The following is a 19,937-nucleotide window of genomic DNA, read 5'->3' as shown; positions in this document are numbered from 1 at the left end:
TCAACACATTTATGACCATGCAATTGAGGACTGCACAGAAAACTGAATATCATGAAACATTCAAATTCCTTAACTGTTGGTTACATAAAAATAATGTACCAAAGACAAATGTGAAACAAAATTAAATAGTTCAGAATGAACATGGGAACCAAAATAAGAATCTTGCATTATCCCAGAATGAATAACCGAGCTAAGCTAACATAGTTCCAGTAGGTCAGGCTATGCTTGAATTATGCTGGGACTGGTGTTATGGTAAATTGGGATAGTTGTGGCTGTCAAATAATGAGATGGGGGAAAATGTAGACCTACAAAGCAACAGTAAATGGCAACAAGGCACTGTAACTATTTTGATAACTGATACCCAGGGAGAGAATGTCACAGCATTAAAAAAATTAGGAAACAGGGTTGATGGGGAAAAGCAATGGTAAAAAGCCAAAATTAATAGCTGTTAAAGGCAAGCAACATAAAAACAAAATGAATTTATATCAAAATAAAAGAACCAATGGCATAAATAGAAATCAAACAATCTTATAGCCATGACAGAGTCCTAGAGATGTACAGTGGTTACAAGGAGATCAAAGCTAGGAACTAAGTATTCAGGAGTATGACCTTTCCAAAGGTTGGACTGGTGACAGATCTTTGCGAGTATGAGATTTAAATATGATTGCAAGAAAGGATCTTGGATCAGATGCTGTAGAGTTCCTTGTGGATGGAGAGAAGAAACAAAAAGGGGAAGACAACACTGCTGAGTGCAGTCCATAGGCCCCTACAGTAGCTGTTCTGTAGGGCAGAGAATAAGTCAGGAGGTCATGACAGCACGTTAAAAAAAAAGGCAGCATGACTTCAATCTTAACATCGATTCGGACAATCAACTTGGTCGAAGTAGCCACTAGGAAGAATTCATCGTGTATATTCAGAACAGTTTACTAAAGCTGTACAATGGGGAACCAACCAAGGAGCATGCTATTTCTGATCTGGTAACGTGTAATGAGGCAGGGTTAATAAACGATTGGAGTAAAAGATACCAGAGGGAACGGTGACCATAAAATGGTAGAATATGGCACCTGTCTGTTTGTTTAGAAATCTTAGAATTGAAAAACAAAATTTGGCATTCCACTTCAATGAGGAACTTGGATCAGAAACAACTGTGCAAAACTTAAAAAGCGCAATTACATAGGGATGAGGGAAAATGTTAGCTGAAATAGACTGGGAAAAAGATTTTGAGACAACAGTTGACAGAAAAGACAATGGCAGACATTTACAAAAATAGCTCATGAATCACAACAAGGAAGGAAGGAGGATCCTAGGAAAGGGATAAACAAACGAGTTAACCAAGGAAGTTAGGATAGTGCTCAATTGAAAAAAATGAGGTAAAGACTAAATGGTCAACCAGAGGATCAGGGTGCTTGTTGTACAGTGGTAGTGTCCCTAGCTCTGAGCCAGGAGGCCTGGGTTCAATTCCCATCTGCTCCAGAGGTGGGTAATGACATCATTATACGATTTAATTAGAAAATATCTCAACTAGAGGAAAGTTTCAAAAGGCAATAAAAATGACAAAAAGAAGTTTAACAAAGAAACCGAGGAAACATCAATAAAGTCAGCGCTTTTGAACTTTTCTAAAAAGAGGGTGAGCTGTAAGGAGGAGGCAGACATTTCAGTACTTCATGTGGACAAGCTGAGTGAGTGGGGAAATGCACAGCAGACAGTATGACGAGGATGAATAGAGGTTATCCAATTTGGTAGCAAAACCAGGAAGGTGGAATGGTTACAAACTGTATTTCTAAATTAGAAATAATCTGAATGATTATAAATTGAGAGAAGGGAATGTGCCATGAGTTATGGGTGCCTTTGTACACCAGTTGCTGAGGTTAAGCATGCAGGTGGTGAAGAAAGCAAACACTTTTGTTAGCCATCAGAGTGAGGGGATTAGAGTTCAGGAGCAGGAAGGTCTTGCTGCAATTTTACAGGGACCTTGGTGAGGTCACACCTGGATTATCATATGCAGTTTTGGTCTCCTTATCGGAGGAAGGATGCTCTTGCTACCTAGAGTATGCAGCAAAGGTTTACCAGACTTGCCCCTGGATTGGTGGGACTGACATACAAGAGATTGAATTAGTTGGAATTATATTCGCTCGAGTTCAGAAGAATGAGGATAGATCTTAAAAACCTGTGAACTGCAAACTGGACAAGACACGATGGTGAGAGGTGAGCCTGTGGAATACACTACCACAGAAAGCAGTCGAGGTCAAACATTACATTTTCAACTTTCAAGCAGGTGGACATAGCACTTGTGGTCAAAGGGATCAAAGTACTTGGGGAGAAACAGCAACAGGCTATTGAATTGGATGATCAGCCACAAACACAACGAATGGCAGAGAAAGAGCAAAAGTGAGATGCTAAGACTATAATCATGCTGTCTGTTGTGTTGCACAAATGATGGTAGTTGAGAAGGGAATCCAGTCCACGATTAAAAGCTTTGTATTTAAGTTTGCGCATCACTGGGCCTTAATAAGGATTCAACAAGCTAAAGGGAGACAACCTGAAGAAAAACGAGAAACATACAGTTTCAGAAATCACATTATTAGCTGATTTACGTCTCATTTCCATTTACTTGTATTTGCCCCATTTCTTGTGATGCCCTTAGCTGTCAAATCTCTCAAAAATACTAAATAGACCGATAGCATCCATCACCATCTGGGACAGAGAGCTTCAGATTACATTAACCTTTGAGAAAGTGATTCCTGATTCAATGAATGCTTTCCCTCAAGTCTATTGTCTTTGTTGTCAATTCCCCAGAGTGAGATGTCTCTCATGTTATGATTTTTGATCACTTCATTCCCTGATCTTCCATTGTTATGGAAATGTAAGCTACAGTTATGCAGCCTGCCCCCACACACAGACTCACCTTGTGTCATTGTGACCTTCAAGGTCAGTGTCCAGATCTGAACGCAACATTCCAGACTGGGAAAGAATCACTCAGTTCAGTGACGTATTTTCCTTTCTCAGAGCAGAAAATCATGTTTCATTTTAGAGTCAGTTGCCATCCAGAACTGTCTAAACAAATTAAATGGCTTTGCTGTTGGTGTATTTTAATGCTAGAGGAACAGCGTTAGGGTTAGTCATTCCTCAGGCTCCAACAGCCTGCACTGTCACAAATTGGGTCAAAACCGAGAAAGGAGCTTCTATCAAACTCTTCTTTTAAAATATACAACTCCTCCACCACCTTAGGGGGAAAAGGGTTCCCAAGTTGGACATCCCTCAGAAAAAGTTTCCTTCAACTTGATCCAAAGAGTTAAACTTTAAGTTTTAAACACGGACCTCAGGCTCTGCACTGACCCCTAAGAGCAAATTTCCTTTTTACATCCACCTCAACAAGATCATTGAGGACCACAAACTTCAATCAAGTTAACCTTCAATCTTCAAAACTGCAGTGGCAACAATTCAAAAAGTAGAAATTGCTGTAAAAAAAAACTCAACAGGTCTGACAGCAGACAAAGTACAGTCAATGTTTCAGATGGGATCTTTCTTCAGAACCTATCCAATATTTCCTCAAGACAAGCTGCTCCTTCTTGGTGTCAACCCTATTAACCTCTTCCAAATCACCTCCAATGCATCAACATCCTTTGTTAAATGAAAGGACAATGTGGTCCACTTGAACTTCATTGTCCCTACACATCCCCAAAATATAACTTACAGCCACCCTGCCCAATTATACCCGCACCAATGATCAGCAACATTAAGGGATTCAGAATCTGGAAAATCCCACATTGGGATTCCAACATGATCAATCCCTCTCACTTCAGCTAGAGCAGTGCTCACAGCTCTGCACAATATTCCTCCAAAAACAGAAGATTTCAAAATCCAAGGAAGGCATCACACAAAAAAAGCCATTCTCACACTGCTCAGAACTATACACTGTCAATTTTACATTAAACAGTGCGTGTTTTGGATTAACAAGTTGTGGGGAAAAAAAAGTTAACTGTGAAATTGTTGCAAGAATTGGAAACTGGCTGCAACGCACTGCCATTTGACCTCAGACTCAAGTTAACCTGTTCTAAAGATCGAGCACTGTCATTTCCTTTTGGGGGTGATTTCAGAATGAATTACCTTTTATTTCAGGGCACGACAGAACTTCTGGAAAGTGATTTTTTTTCGAAAACGCACGAATTATACGCCTGCTCAAAGAGAAATACAATGGACTCCATTCTCCAAAACCATGCTTTCATGGACAGGCACAAAGCTAACACTGGTATCTTGCATTACAGAGAGTGCAATTCGAAGTTAGTGGCAGTGACTGTAAATGAGTAGATTCCCATTTAAAAGGGGAAATAGGGCTCATGCAGGCTGAGTTACCTATAAGTCACTCAACCTGTTCCAGAGGCTCCCCCTGCATTGCTTAAAAACGCCTGATGTGAAGCCACATGTCTTTGATGAACAATAAATCCCAACAGTCAGTCGGTTTGTGGAGGTTCCCAATGGTGCACCCACGATCCTTTTGTGATGGGTCGGCGTGTCAGAGGGATTTGAGGCAGGGGGCGAGGACGTTAATTTTCAAAACCCATTTCCAGGCGGGTCGGCCTGCAAGGAGGAAGCCTCTCAGACCCTCAGGAGAGAGGGGGGGGGTGGCGGATCCCCCTTCCATCCCTCCCCACCCACCCCCTCCTCTCCCCCGGGGGGGGGGGGGGGGGGGGAGAGAGAACACAGGGTCCCCCCCCCCCACACACACACCAGCCCCCACCTCCCTCCATGTAGAAGCCTGGCGCGGCCTACTCGCTCAGGCTTCCCTCCCTCCCCGTCCACCTGCTCTCTCTCTCTCTCACACACACACACACCCCCCCGGCCCCCCCGGTAACTGACCTGCCGTGCCCGCTGCACCGCGTCCGCGAAAGCGTCCGGCTTTTTGAAAGCCGCCCCCCCGCCGGCCCCGCTCCCGGCCCCGGCTCCGGCCGTGCCGGCCCCGACTGCGTGCGGGGGCGCCGCTGCCGCGAAGTCCGCCATTTCCAGCTGGGTCCGCCGCTGCACCGACTCACTCGCTCGATCGCTCGCCCGGCGGGTGGATCCGCGGCTCGGGATTACGCTGGTTGGGTTTTTTCTCTCTCTCCCGCCACCCGGTCTCTCGTTGCCTGACGCCCGGGCACCGGTTCCAGTTAGCCTCCTAATCCTCGCCGCTCGCAGGCCCGGGCCCAGTAATGGCTTCCAACCCTCCCGCCTCGACACCGCCAAGAGACGGACGGGGAGGGGGGGGGGACGGGGAAAGGGGAGGGCCTGAAAGCACGGTGTGATTGACAGCTCCCTCGTCCAATGGACGAGCGACGTTTGGCCCCACCGTCGTGATGGACGCGGCTGTTCTCCAATGGAGAAGCAGTATGCGTTTGACGCCTGCCTGATTGATGGCACGCTTACCTAATAGCAATGCGTCATGTCTTCGACGTCATTGTGATTGGCGGACATGTGCTGCAGTGGGATCCTGGGGTGCGTGTGACATCACCGGGGGGGCCGGCCAAGCGGCGGAGCGTGCGTTCTGGTTGGCGGGCGGCGGCGCCAATGGCCGCTCGGAATGGTCGGAGGGCGGTCTGCAATGTCATGCTGTGCAAAGAAAAAAAAATGGAGGGCAGGTTGGATGAAAGCTGAGGAGAAAATGTCACCTCCTTGTTTTTCCATGTAGATATTCAGTATCTGTGTGACATTTAATGCTTGTTCCGCGAAATTGGTGGACGGCCTCACCCGTCAGGGAGGGTTTTGTGGTGAATGAGGGCTATACAAGGATTGGCAATGCTCCATTTGTCTTCCATTGGCTCCCCATGGCCTTGGCACCAATACAGCTCTGAGGCTGCACTCTCAGCAGGTTCCATGGTCGTGCCCCTACCTTTGAGCTAGGAGGATAGGTTTCAAGTCCTACCTGTTCCAGCGGTGAGTAATAACATATGTGAACAGGTTAGATTAGAAAATAGTTTCCTTTTTTTAACATATCGCTGTGGTGCCAACTGCAATCTGTTGCCATTGACACATTGAAGGGCACAACGATGTCACTTTAAGTTCAAATGAAATCACGACTAATCTGAACATCCTCACCTCCACTTTCCTGCCTTTACCTCACAACTCTTACTGATATAAAAAAATCTGGTAGACCTGAACCTGAGTTAGTTCGTTAGATCTCTTCTGCCAGCCTTGCCTGAATAAAATGTTAGGTATCACTGAAAGAGGCATCATTACCCAATGAAGGCATGTTACACAGGACGGAGGTGCCTCGAAGGCATTGTGAAACAGACGATTGGAGATTGGGAAAACATATAGACTGCCTCCCCGTCATTCGAAGCTAAGTGGACACCAACAGGTTGGAAAAGAAGACGGAGCTGACCAAAAAACATTCGGCCAGTACCTTTGAGGATTGCCTCCAAAAGCAAAACACTACCTGGATGGAGTGAGAAAAGTTGCAGTGGACCAGGGTCAGCTGAGGAGCCTTGCTTGTTCGTAGTTCCACATGCGACTTGAAGAACAATTTCTACAGTAACTTATTGCCTAGATAGTTCCTGTTGGAAGAGTTATCTTAATATAATTTAGAGATAATATACACACAGTAATAAGCTATTAAACCCAAATGAGCTATTCAAGAGATTTATACATCATTAGCTAGATGGATAGAATCCTTGGCTGTTGAAATTGAGTCCAAAAAGTAACCAAGTTATGTTAAACCTTTAGAAATTTAGCACTTAGCTCAAATTCCCTGACCTTTAGAAATTTAGTGTTTAGTTAGAATTCTCTGGCTGGAATACTTTTGTCCAATTTTTGTATTTCAAGAAGCAAGGAAACAAAGGAGATTTTTTGATGGTGCCTAGGATTAGAGATTTTGGTTGTATAACTAAGACATGGATAGTTTAGAACAGAGATGGTTAAATAGAAATAAAAACAGAAATTGTTAGAAAAATACAGTAGATCTGGCAGCATCAGCAGAGAGAAAACAGATTTGGATCCAGTGCCCTTCTTCAGATTGGTTAAATAGAGATTTATTTGCGGTTCAAAATCAAGTGGATTTGTTAAGAGCAAAGAGAAAGAAATAGGTTTCCTCTGGCAAAAGTAGATAAAATTATCACAGTTATGATCTGAAATGTGTTATCTAGAAAGACAATAGAAGCAGATTTGGCAATGATTTCTGAAAGAAAACTATATTAATATTGGAAGTTGAGAAAATTGCATGGTAACGTAGTAAGGACAATATTGTGTGATTAATAGGCTAGCTGTACTAAAGAGATTAATCCATTTCCTTTGTTGCTTGTTTCAATGATTTCACCTTTCAGTTTGTTGAATGTCTGGAATTTTTTGAAAGTGGGGGCACTTTTGAAATGTAGTCACCTCTGTTGTGTCAGTAAAATGACAGCAAGCTTAAGCTCAGTTTAGAATAATGATCAAATAATCTGTATTTGTGATGTCAGTTGAAAGATAAATGTTAGCCAAGATACTGGGGGAAGCTGCCCTGATCATCACCAATTGGTGAGATGGAATCTTTCATGCCCCTCTGTACTACAGGTTGTCTCCAACAGCCTTTTAATTCAAGTTGCTTTTTCTGTCCTCACCAACTTGTGACAGTTGGAAGAAAAGTGGCAGGAGAGAAAATGTTTCTCACTCTAAGTAATCCCTAAAGAAAACCAGCTGAAGAGATATACATCTTAATTAAATATCTTATGGGAATCAGAGAAAGTTCCAGAAATTAGCATTTCCCATCTCCCTCAAAAGCTCTTAAAGTTGAACTGTTAACTTAATCTCAAAGATTTAGGTTAATTTTCCCTCTTAACTTTTCCTCTCATAATACCACTGCAGAATTGTGTCCAGTCTGTGTATGAATGTCTGTGTGTTTGGGATTCAGGGGATAGGGTTTAGTTTCTGTGTATGAACTCAGTTGACAACCAGTTTTGCAACTTAGAGAATAAGCTGGTTGAGAATAAATTAGTTCATTGAAAGGGCTGGTGAAAGTCTCTCTTGCTCTTGTTAATTGTGATTAAAAAGAAAGAAATTGATCAGTTTTGGTGACTGAAGAAGACATTTTCATGCTTGGTATGGCATGTGGAGTAATGGGACTTGTCTGCTCTTCTCATTAGACTTGGAAAACCACAGACAGTGCTGCATTCCATTCACTTTGTACTGGAGTTCCACCCATGTGGATGGGTTCAGAACTCTAGATTTTGAGACAGGAATATGACTGACTCAGTGTGGTTGACCTTTTGTTTCTGCCGTTTTACAGTGTGTACTTGAAAAATTGGTGTCATGACTACTGCCCCTGATTGAACAAAGCCTCACCCTCCTGCCCAATCCTCTCCAAGTCAAATGGCTGTCCACATTACGCTTTATTAAGTGGGAGGATGACATCTGTCATTTGTGTCGCTGCACCACGAATAGGCAATCCCTCAGCTCCCTTGTCTCTGGGGTTCGGTTCACTCAATCTCTCGCTCTCTCTCTGTTCTACCTGAAGACACTCCTGTAAGCACCAAAATCTCCTTAAGTAACTTGGTGTCAAACTATGTTTGATATAAGCTGTGAATCATCTTGAGATGTGTTACCATATCAAAGGAACTGTACAAATGTAAAATGATGCGACAATGAATCTTATGTTGCAAACTTGCTCCAAAGGATAGAATAATCTGAAAGTTAAAGGGCATCACATAGCAGCCAGAGATTCAGACTGTCCCTTCAGTTCACAGATCAGCCTCAATGAACAGCAGTGAGGAATTAAGAGCAAGTGCGTTTATTAAATTATTAAAACTATCACTATGTACATACAGTGTTCTGACATCACATTCTGCAGTAAAATTCTCATGCATTACCAGGTTACCAGCTGCATTGGCAAGACATCGCATGAGAAACCATTTTCCATTGAAAGACTTCCTGAAAGCAGCACTGGGATGAGGAGATTCTGAATACCATTGCTGGTCAGTCTCAGCTGGGGTTGCTCTTTGCTGACCCAGTGTTTTTTGTTAAAAAGTGCACCTCAAGTGAGGATAAAATTAGGAATCCAATCCAAGTCCCTACATGGCGATCTTCAAGCAGGCTGAAGATCATCTCCCTGATTTGACCGAAGGCAGCAATGCACAGGGAAGCTGCCCTGAGAACAATACAGTGAGGTTTTGGTGATTGGAAAATTGCACAATCAAATAAAAAGGAGGATTTAAGACTGGAGGTAACTGTTGAGTTCAGAGAGGACATTCATCTTCAGTTTGGCTAGCATGCGGTAATTTTCTGGAGTTCTTTTTGCTTAGAGAGAACACAGGAACAAAATAGAGAAGAATTGTCCATCAGCCAAGGGTCTTGGTACCCCATTACTTCGAGGTAACACCCAGGAAGAATTTCATATATTCATAGACAACGTAGCTGATGCTCACAGCAGGGATCACCTTCATGAAGTTGGGGGTAATTCCTCGGTACAGGCCGGACCAGCCTTCTCCTTGCACTATCCGGGTAAACTGCTGGATCATGGTGAGCTGGGGCTCATTTTTGATGACAGCTGTGGGACGAAAATATAAAATATTTGGGGTTTTTAATTACGCTGCTCCTGCTAACTGTCTTACCGTCTATTCAGCACGCTCTGTTCTCAAGTCTGGTCCCCCTCTTATGCTGGCCTCCACTCTGCCCCTGCCCTGCTTCCACTCCCGACCCCGCGATCATGTCCCCAACTCCAGTCCTTGGCCCCCTCTCTGGCCCTCACTCCTTATACCCTGAGCTCTTGAACTTTATCAAGCATCTTCTGACATAAGTATTGTTGAGTTCATTACATCAGCTTGGGGATCACAAGCCCCAGCTCCCATTTCAGTGTCGCACATCCTCACTGTTAGCATAATAGTGCAGGAACCTCTCAATCTAACCTTGTGCTTGCATCCTGGTCCGTATGAGTGCCAGTGGGTAGCTTGCGAGTTGACCACAAGTACTGGAGATGGTGCCACAGGCAAGCAGCACAAAGACTCCAGGATCAGTACTGGAATGGCCGTAGGTTTGTAAGTATTTGTTCTTCACGGTCTGCCATTGAAGAGAAAGAGCTTCATGAATGGGAAGTAGTGCACAGAACTGGAAATGAGACTGAGTTACCCACAGTTTGTGGAAAACAGCAGCTGCCAATTGCTCTGCCACTTCAGGATGTGTTGTCCCACATTGCATCACAGGCAGATGTAGCTTTTTAAAAACCTGGCTGCATTGGTGGGAGAAACAGAATCAGTCATAACTTACATCAGGGAATTGGCCAAATACTGGAAAATGAAAGAAATCAGAGTTCTGGGAAAAAGAGGAATGGAGGTGGATGGCTCTTTTGAAAAGTTAGCACAGCCTTAATGGACAGAATGGCCTTCTATTATTGAAGGCAGAAAAGCAGCTTTTCACCCAGTGCCTGGTCATCTTAGCTGGTCAACTGTGAGTTCTCACTACATTCCTCATTCTCCACAGATACTCGTGCTCTTTTTAAAGGATTAGTGTCTCTGCTGAAATGTCATCAGTGGTGTCAGCAAATCTCCATTAAAACCCAGGCAGTGTGGACAAGGTCACAATGTAGCACACGCACACCCGAATCAGAAGAAAATATCCGATTCTGGCCCAAGGAACATTCAAGAAAGTATCACACAAGTCACACAATCACTTTCTTTTTGAGAGTTACCTCATAGACAGCAAGGTCAATCCCGGCATAAGGAATGATTCCAATAACATTTGGGATGTATCCTTTGAAAAATGCACGTGGGCCTTCTGTCCTGAGCATCTTCTGGGCACAGTGAAAGATTCCCATATACTGGCCACTCTTTCCAAGACCCATCCTGGTCTTCAGCACCTAAAGGATCAAAGGTTGGTCGTGAGGACTAGGGGTTCCTTGTTAAGTGAAGATAACAGCTTTCAGGCTTAGGGAGACATTTAGGAGGAATAAGGAGAGAAAAAAACTTGCATTCTTACAGTACCATTCATACCCTCAAGTTATCCCAAAGTGTTTTTCAACCAGTGAAATACTTTGTGAAGTGGAGCTGTTGTGATGTAGAGGTAGTTCTTAGTACAGCTCCCATACTCGGTAATGTGTTAAATAAGCGAATAGTTGCTTGAGTGATGTCAGTCGAATGTTAAATATTCGCCGGGATATCAGGGAGAATCTCTTGCTCTTCCCTGCTGTGGGCTCTTTTATCCCGAGAGCTTGGAGATAGTGGTGCAGTAATCCTGAAATCTCACACAGCCCCTGATGGAATTTAAATCCCATTCATAAATCTGGGATATTAAGATAATCACAGCCATGGCAACTGTAAAAACCCTTCTGGTTCATGAACGTCCTTTAGGGACATTACCTGGTCTGGCCTATGTGTGGTTTGACTCTTAACTGCCTTCTGAAATGGTCCCAACAAGTCATTCACTTCCAAGGGTAATTAGGATGGCAATAATTACTGGTTTTGTCAGTGACACCCACATCCCTTGAAAGAATGAAAAGTAAATGACCTGATAGAACGTGGGATTTTGTTTCAGTATCTTATCTGAGAGGTAAGAATGGTGTTTGACTGTAGAATATTTGCAGATTAATTGATGAGTATCCTGGCTCATTAAATCCCAGCATCATTTCACCAGGAAAGTTCATGACTGGTGTTGAGGACAATTGAGGAATAATTTGATTTTTAGCCTTGTCTCTTCATTCTGAATCCTATAGTTGGGTTTTCTTTGAGCGTTCAGAAGAAATGTAACTCTGACTTTAATACACATTCAGTTAAAGTTAAATTTTTGTGATTGTGCACTTTCGTACTTCATCATTTTCCTATATGTAATTTTTTTTCTAATGCAATGTACTCGAAATTCCTTGCAAGCTCAATGAAGTGAAACCGCTGTTGAAATATTTGAATATGTTTAGGAAGCTATTGTTAGTTAAGATCCAATTGAGATATGATCTGATTGAATGAAGACAGAACACAGTCAAAGGGCTGAGCAGCCTTCTGCTCCTGTGTGGTTGAAGTTAGGCCTTTTGTTAGTCGATCAGGTGACAGTACCTTCTACCTTGTCCAGTTCAGACTGCGACTGGATTGTGCTAGTAAATGGAGAGCAGCATTCTTTTAGCAAGGAAATGAGTGCGTTAGCTGCTGCTTTCTTGGGTTCACTCATGAGCCTTCCTCTCACGAAGTGATCGAAACATCTTTCCACAATGGGAATCGAATACATTGACCAAATTCTAAGCAGCATTTTAACCAGTGTCTTTCCCAACACCTCACAAGGTTACTCAACAAACCTTTGGTACCTGTCATCTCAGGAACTATTTACAGAGAGTGAAGTATGCATTTGGATCAGGGTGTGGTCGCACATGCAGATTGGTGCTGTTTGTGAAATACTGGTCTGTGGAATGCTCCTATCCTATTACTGGGTGTGTGTGATGGAGACACGGAAAGCTGCAGTTACTGATCGATAAGCAATTACACAGGCATGAAGAGGTTTTTCAGCCCATCTAGCCTGTGCTGCTGCCCATCCTTGACTCAATGTGCACACTGTAGGTCCCCAATTGTCGTGTCTCAGCAAAATCCATCAGTCTCCAATTTTACATTATTGATTAAATCAACATCTATTTATTACTGTCAGGGACATTTCCACACTCTGCATGTAAAAATGTTTATTTGCTTCTCTCCAGAATAACCTGGCACTCATTTTCAGTTGATGAGTTGTATGATAAGTTCTCCCCATTATTGGAAAGAACAATCTTCACAACTGCCCCATTAATTCCTTTCAAAACTCTAGAATCATTAACAAGGGTGTTGCTGGGAATAGAGGCTCTGAGGTATAAAAATCGACTGGAAAGACTGGGACTCTTTTCACTGGAGTGTAGAAGGTTGTGGGGTGAACTTACTGAGGCTTATAAAATCATGAGGTGCACAGATAGGCTGACTGACAAGGGTCTCTTCCCCACAGTTGGGGAGTTCAAAACCAACGGGTGTATTTTTAAGGTGAGAGAAGAAAGATTTGGAAAGGATATAAGGGGTGATATTTTTACACCGAGAGAGGTTTGTGTGCAGAATGAACTGCCAGAGAAAGTGGTGGAAACGGATGCAGTTAGAATGTTTAAAAGACATGTTCATGAATAGGAAAGATTTGGAGGGATATGGGCTGAGCGCAGGCAGGTGGGACTAGTTTAGTTTAAGAATATGGTTGGCATGGATCGGTTGAACCAAAGGGTCTCTTTCTGTGCTGTATGACTCAATGAAACAGCCTCTATACTCTTGGGGATAGAGAATCCTCCTGATAACTCTGAGTGCTCATGCTGACTGTAGGTGATACACAAACTGCTTACCTCCATCGGATAGATCAGAGTCTGGCTGGTGACACCAGCAAGTGAACCTGCCACAAAGCGTTCGTGCACCTCGAGTGTGGAGTGTGAGGTCGTAAATAACTTTTTATACTGTTCAGGAATTTAAAAAAGAAAGTTTTAGCCACGAGGTATCATCACATACCTTTTTTAATTACAAGCCTGATCATTGCGAAACCCAGGGCTGCAGGAGAGGGACATGATTGGACAGAATTTTCAAAAACTCGATAGAAGCATGACGGGCCGAATGACCTTCACCTGAAAGTGCAGACAGACCCTCGATTTAACCTTACCTCAGAAGACCAACACCTTGGACAGTGCAAAACAACTCAGCACTGACCCTCCGACAGTGCGGCACTCCCTCAGCACTGACCCTCCGACAGTGCGGCACTCCCTCAGCGCTGACCCTCCGACAGTGTGGCGCTCCCTCAGCACTGACCCTCCGACAGTGCTGCGCTCCCTCAGCGCTGACCCTCCGACAGTGCTGCGCTCCCTCAGCGCTGACCCTCTGACAGTGCTGCGCTCCCTCAGCACTGACCCTCTGACAGTGCGGCACCCCTCAGCACTGACCCTCCGACAATGCGGCGCTCCCTCAGCACTGACCCTCCGACAATGCGGCGCTCCCTCAGCACTGACCCTCCGACAGTGCGGCGCTCCCTCAGCACTGACCCTCCGACAATGCGGCACCCCCTCAGCACTGACCCTCCGACAATGCGGCACCCCCTCAGCACTGACCCTCCGACAGTGCGGTGTTCCCTCAGCACTAACTCCAATGGAATTGCCCTCTTTGATCTTGTTGGTGTATTTTGGAAAGCAGCATAAAGATCCTGGGTTTAGCTCTGTGGTCTGCAATGTGTTAGCTATTCAGAATTAGGCACCAACAGCAACATTAAATGAAACTCAGTTCCCTCAGAAATGGAGTGAGGATTTTCCTGCTGAAATTGAAGGTTCAAATGATATGCCTTCTGGCTGGTGGGACTGTCAAGTGACCCACTCAGTCAATATTCTACCTTCATGTTCACAAAGTCCATAGATGCATGCTGAACCTTGTGAGCTGTTGGCAGTTGTGAAATTATCCTAATGAGAGTTATCAGCTCCAGATGAGGAGGGAATTAATCACTTTCCTGTATATATAAGGATGTTATGAAACTTGAAAGGATTCAGAAAAGATTTACAAGGATGTTGCCAGGTTGGAGGATTTGAGCTATAGGGAGAAGCTGAATAGAGTGGAGCCTTTTTACCCTGGAGTGTCGGAGGCTTGACCTTATAGATGTTTTTAAAATCATGAGGGACATGGATAGGATAATGAAGAAAGTCCTTTCCCTAGGGTGGGGGGAGTACAGAATGAGAGGGCACAGCTTTAGGATGAGAGGGGAAAGATATAAAAGGGACCTGAGGGCAACTTTTTCACACTGAGATGATAGCCCTGGGCTGAATGTCCATTGTGGAGCATTGCTTGGATGGATCAGGATGATAGCTCTGAGCTGTACATCCATTGTGGAGCATTGTTTGGATGGATCAGGATGATAGCCCTAGGCTGTACATCCATTGCCCTGGTGTGGAAAGTTGCAGCTGAGACTGTTTATGCTCAGATGTATGGCGAGGGACTGAAACGCCAGCCTTCGGGCTCTGAGGTGTGGCTCAGTGCGAAATTGTTTGCATTTGAAAGTCTGCCTGGGACACTGGAATGAGCCTGGTACTGCCTGATGATATTTGACTTGCACATTATACATAAACAAAGCCAGGAATGTTGCCCTTGAGGTAAAAACTCTGGCAATGGCCCTCTCCTTTCCTCAGTACCTGCTCGTAAGCCATAAACTTGATGCCTGTCTCTGGAGTGATTTTCAGGACATTAACTCCATTCCCTCGCCACAGAGATAAGAAACCTCCTTCTCTCACCATCATCATCCACACGCCAGGCATGTTTAACTTCTGCTTGGCTGCAAAGACCTGGAAGGAGAAAGAATGACTATCAGTGAATTTCAACCGTTGCCTCATTTGGGCTGGATTGGCTGTAACGCAATGGACACCGATGGTGAGTTCCCCATTATGAAGTGACACCAAGTGTTTCTCCAGAGGGAGAGGACCAAGCTAAGGAGCTGGGTCACTAGATCCAGATCACTCTCACTAGTCCCAGATCACCTGCCCATTTAGCTGTTGCTGTCAGCGACGGTGTGAATTGTACCTGCATGTAGATTTTAAGTCGGTCCAGGGGAGCAGTGCAAGTGCGTGACACTGCGCCTGCCATAGCTCCTGCCAGGAGCTGCCTCCACCACGAGCCAGTCTTCCTCTCACTCTCAGAGAACTCATCCACAATGGTCAGGGACTCCCCAATGTCCATGAACTGTAAATCAAAGTGAGCAGAGTTTAAGACCAGGACAACATTTTCTTTCTCTGAGACTGCCTTGGAAAGCTCACAGGTCATAGCCAAGGAAATGAACCCAGTGCCGGGTTTAAGTCTGCAACTGCCTCTCGAGGTTGGAGTCAATGGCAATTGTCTGTACAGAGATCAATGTTTGGTAGAGAATATGAAGAAGTATGGAAGCAAATTAAGAAACTGGAGGTAACAGCAAAGCAGGACAGACTTTAAGGGCTGAATGGTCTCGTCCGATTCTGGGAACTTTGAATCTTGCTGATGAATATGATCAGCTGATCAGAAACACACCCTGCCCTGTCTTCACACATACTTTGTGACTTCACAGTGAAAGGATCATTGCACAGCTAACAGGCCTCCACTCGCTGAGGAAGGCTGATTCGATCACTGCAGGGGAACCTGAGTGATTACTGGACAAAGAGAGATCCAAGAGTTCACCTTCCACCTCCCTGCTCATCACAGCAACGCTTCTCTGTCAACAAATACACAACAGAGCCAGATATGGTGAGGAAGACCCCAGTGATGGAGAGATTTGGAATGGTCTCTGTTTGTCTTTTAAAAAATGCTCAGTTCACCACACAGCACGACCCAACTTAATCATAAACTGGATCCTAACAGGTTCCGTCGTCTCCCCCGATTATCCATTGATTATTGTGCAAGAACAATGCCAACATGACGCCCAGAGCCAAAGATGTGAAGGCCCCCATCTTGATCAATCCTGAACAAGATGTTTAATTTATAATCACATGTTTACCTCACACCCTTTATGCCCTCACACCAATCAAAATACAGGATGGCTGATGCTGAGACATTCCCCCCACCCCCAACACGCCAGACAATGTGATGAACCAATATAGGGCCTGTTTGTGATGACCGATGAAGTGATCTTGCCTATTTCATTTACTGCGTATAAGAAAGATCACAGTCAGCACTTCAAGGTACAGGCAGTGTTCCCAGCACAGAGCCAGTGTTCCCAGCACAGAGCCAGTGCTCTGAATAAACACAATGCTCTAAGACTGGAACCAGTGCTCTGAGTGGAATTTGTGCTGCCAGCATGGAGCCAGTAATCTCGGAATGGAATCTGTGGGATCCAGGAAATTGCTGGATGGACACATCAATGGGAGGATGGATATGGATCATGTGAATTAGTTTGGCAACTTGATTACACAGAACATACGACCCAACAGCAAGCCAACCAGCCCATGCTTGTGTTTCCAAGCCCCTTGGGCCTCCTCGAGCATCAGCTCATCTAAATCTCCCATTGTATTCTTCTCCTCCCTTCTCCTCATCTCCTGGTAGAGTTTCCCTTAAATATATCGATAAGCTTCTCCTGAATTCCCAATCAGGTTTCTTAGTTCACTTTTCTCACACAATGAAACATTCCCTCTATTATCTACACTGAGTACAGCATTTGGGGCTAAAGGGATCAAAGGGTATGGGGAAAAGGAGGAGCAGGCCATTGAGTTGACCAGCCACGATCATACTGACAGGCAGAGCAGGCTTGAACAACCAAATGGTCAACCCTTGTTCCAATCTGCCATGTTGCTATGTCAAAATCTTTCATCGTTTTAAAGGACCTGGATTAGGTCTCCCTTTGTCCTCCAAGAGGAAAGACCCAACCCTTGTCCAACCTTTCGTGATGGATATTTCTGGCAGTCAATGCACTGTGGGACTATTGAATTTGATGAGATTTCTTGTTGTCATGTGCTGAGATACAGTGAAAAGTGTTGTTTTGTGTGCGATTCTGGCAGATAGTACCATACAAATGCATCAGGGTAGCAGACCAGAGTGCAGAATACAGTGTTTGAGCCACAGAGAGGGTGCAGAGAGAGAGAGAGAGCGAGAGCGAGACCAACATTAACATTTGAGAGATTCTGATAACAGTGGGGAAGAAGCTGTTCATGAATCTGTTCACACTGTTTATAGGCTGTCTCTAGGCTATGTATAATCTATCTATAGGCCAAGTATAATCTGTCTATAGCCTATCTATAAGTTGTGTATAGGCTGTCTATAAGCTGTGGATAGGCTTACCGTTGAATGTTTCCAATGTTCAACAATCTGCTCCATGTTGGTTAATGGATTGAAGATGAAATGGTCTCGAAATTCATTCCAGTCGACAGTGATTGTCCCGTCTTTATCCATGCTGAGTGAGGCAGAGGAGAATCATTGTGAAAGCTGAGGTTAATCTTCTGCCCTGGCCCTGCAGGACTTTCCCAAAACATGTTCCACAGACAGCTCCTGCTCCAAACCACTGCCTCTGCTACATGCTCAAGGTTTTAATTGAAGGACTCATCCAGTTCACCGACCTGTCACTATTTGCTTGATCTCCATGGATCTATTGTGAAAGTGACGGCACATGCTGGACCTCTTCCCCCATTCACTGCTCCCTCCTCCAATATCCCAATTTGTACTCACCAGCCCACACTTAGCCTCTCCAATCCTCAATTCCCCCCCCCTCCAACATGCTCATTCACTTGCACTCCATCCCCCTATTTTATCCTCCCCCTGTCCCAGTCTCCCAGCCCCTGCCCCAGTCTTCCAGCAAAAAGTGAGGTCTGCAGATGCTGGAGATCAGAGCTGAAAATGTGTTGCTGGTTAAAGCACAGCAGGTTAGGCAGCATCCAAGGAACAGGAAATTCGACGTTTCGGGCCAGAGCCCTTCATCAGAATTCATTCCTGATGAAGGGCTCTGGCCCGAAACGTCGAATTTCCTGTTCCTTGGATGCTGCCTGACCTGCTGTGCTTTAACCAGCAACACATTTTCAGCCAGTCTTCCAGCCCCTGCCTCAACACTCCTTGTCCAAGAACATGCATCTAGCTGTGTCTTAGGTCAGAGATTCATGTCCCACTCCAGAGACCTGAACTTTAAACCCAGGCTGAGACTCCCGGTGCTATTAGAAGGTAAGTACTGTCAGAGCACCAGATTGAGAGAGGGTCACTATTAGGGAACGCTGCACTGATGGAGAGTCAGTGTTGAGGGAGTGCTGTACTGTCTAACGTGTTAGTTTTCAGCCAAGGTGGGAAACACTTTGAAAGGGTGAGATGAATTTTCCCATATTTATTGTATGAAACAGCATGGTTTGTCAGTGTGGTTTTAGATCTATGTTATGCAGTACCTGCTGCCATTCCCACACATGACGTATAGCCACTTGTGGAGTGGTTCTCCTGGAAAAGCAGCAGAAGGAATGTTTTTGCACGCACAGTGTCTCACCTTTGCAAGATCCTCTCTGCTTGTTTCAGTGTGATTGTGATTCCAAGGGTTGAGAGTGTGTGCTGAACTTCATAGGCATCGATCTGACCTGATTCAAGATGCAGAGACAAAAATCAACACAGACCAGAGTCAGACGAGACAATGTCAAAGAGCCTCCGAGATCTTTCAAATGTTTATCTGTCAAGGACTCTATTGTGTCCCCCTGAACTTCTCAAGTGGAGATTCCATAACTGACACACTTTGTCCCATCAAGGACTGGTAGGCCATTTGGCCCATTTTAGTTTTGGCATTACCATATCAAACTGAATCAGAAGGCACATGATACCAGGTTATAGTCCAACAGATTCAATTGAAATCACAAGCTTTTGGAGCACTGCTCCTTCTTCAGGGAAGTGGAGGGAAACGCACAGGTACAGAATTTATAGGCAGAGAGATCATTGCAAGATAATTCCAGGGAATTAAGAACATGTAAAGATGATACTAATGGTGTGAGTGGAGTGTCGACAGGCTGAATAACAGGTCTTTGCAGGTGATCAAAACTGTCCAATGGTGTGAGTAAAGTGTCAACAGCTCTACAGCAAACAAAGGGGTGATCTATGATCTGATTGATTAAGGTTGAGAGGTAATTACAAAAACATCAAAACCAATTCACTTTGCCTGACGAAGGTGTAGCGCTCCGAAAGCTTGTGATTTTAAGTAAACCTGTTGGACTGTCACCTGGTATCATGTACCTTCTGAATTTGTCCACCCTAGTCCAACACTTACACCTTCACACCATGGCTAATCGGACTGAGTTAGGAAGATTTCCCAGCTCTCATTTTGAGTTTCTTCCAACTGTGGGTCAGTTTGTGCTAGTTGAGGAACTGACTTTATCTGGGACGAGGCTGTGTTCCATCTGGTGCCTATTGTTTGCAGGAGTGAGGGACTATTCTTGCGGCTCAGGGACCAGTCTGACTGAGTAGTGAATACAAATTGGAATGCTGATCAAACACTGAACTCAATTGTGCCTTCCACCAGCCCCGAAGTGCAGTTACACCAGTGTGTACCATCAACAAGATGCATGACAA

General features: G+C 44.6%; 2 protein-coding genes across 4 annotated transcripts in view; both read right to left on the bottom strand.

The window, feature by feature from the left end:
* The window catches only part of khsrp (KH-type splicing regulatory protein), a 45,918-nt gene extending 40,681 nt beyond the window's left edge, over window positions 1–5,237 (bottom strand). For all 3 annotated transcript variants that reach the window (XM_060855280.1, XM_060855283.1, XM_060855281.1), the window contains exon 1: window positions 4,858–5,237. In XM_060855280.1, the coding sequence (XP_060711263.1) occupies window positions 4,858–4,998 (141 nt within the window). In that variant the 5' untranslated portion in view covers window positions 4,999–5,237. The remainder of the gene's footprint in view (window positions 1–4,857) is intronic.
* Window positions 5,238–8,714: 3,477 nt separating this feature from the next.
* LOC132836064 (mitochondrial adenyl nucleotide antiporter SLC25A24-like) overlaps window positions 8,715–19,937 on the bottom strand; it is a 28,692-nt gene continuing 17,469 nt past the window's right edge. Inside the window, exons 3-10 of the mRNA XM_060855312.1 lie at window positions 18,871–18,958; window positions 17,691–17,802; window positions 15,471–15,629; window positions 15,086–15,235; window positions 13,271–13,378; window positions 10,631–10,798; window positions 9,852–10,002; window positions 8,715–9,493 (exon numbers count right to left, since the gene is read on the bottom strand). Of these exons, the coding sequence (XP_060711295.1) occupies window positions 9,309–9,493; window positions 9,852–10,002; window positions 10,631–10,798; window positions 13,271–13,378; window positions 15,086–15,235; window positions 15,471–15,629; window positions 17,691–17,802; window positions 18,871–18,958 (1,121 nt within the window). The 3' untranslated portion in view covers window positions 8,715–9,308. The remainder of the gene's footprint in view (window positions 9,494–9,851; window positions 10,003–10,630; window positions 10,799–13,270; window positions 13,379–15,085; window positions 15,236–15,470; window positions 15,630–17,690; window positions 17,803–18,870; window positions 18,959–19,937) is intronic.

The sequence above is a fragment of the Hemiscyllium ocellatum genome, chromosome 45 (genome assembly GCF_020745735.1).
Source record: "Hemiscyllium ocellatum isolate sHemOce1 chromosome 45, sHemOce1.pat.X.cur, whole genome shotgun sequence".
NCBI classification, from domain to species: Eukaryota; Metazoa; Chordata; class Chondrichthyes; order Orectolobiformes; family Hemiscylliidae; genus Hemiscyllium; species Hemiscyllium ocellatum.
This window is presented reverse-complemented; position numbering and strand designations above follow the sequence as displayed.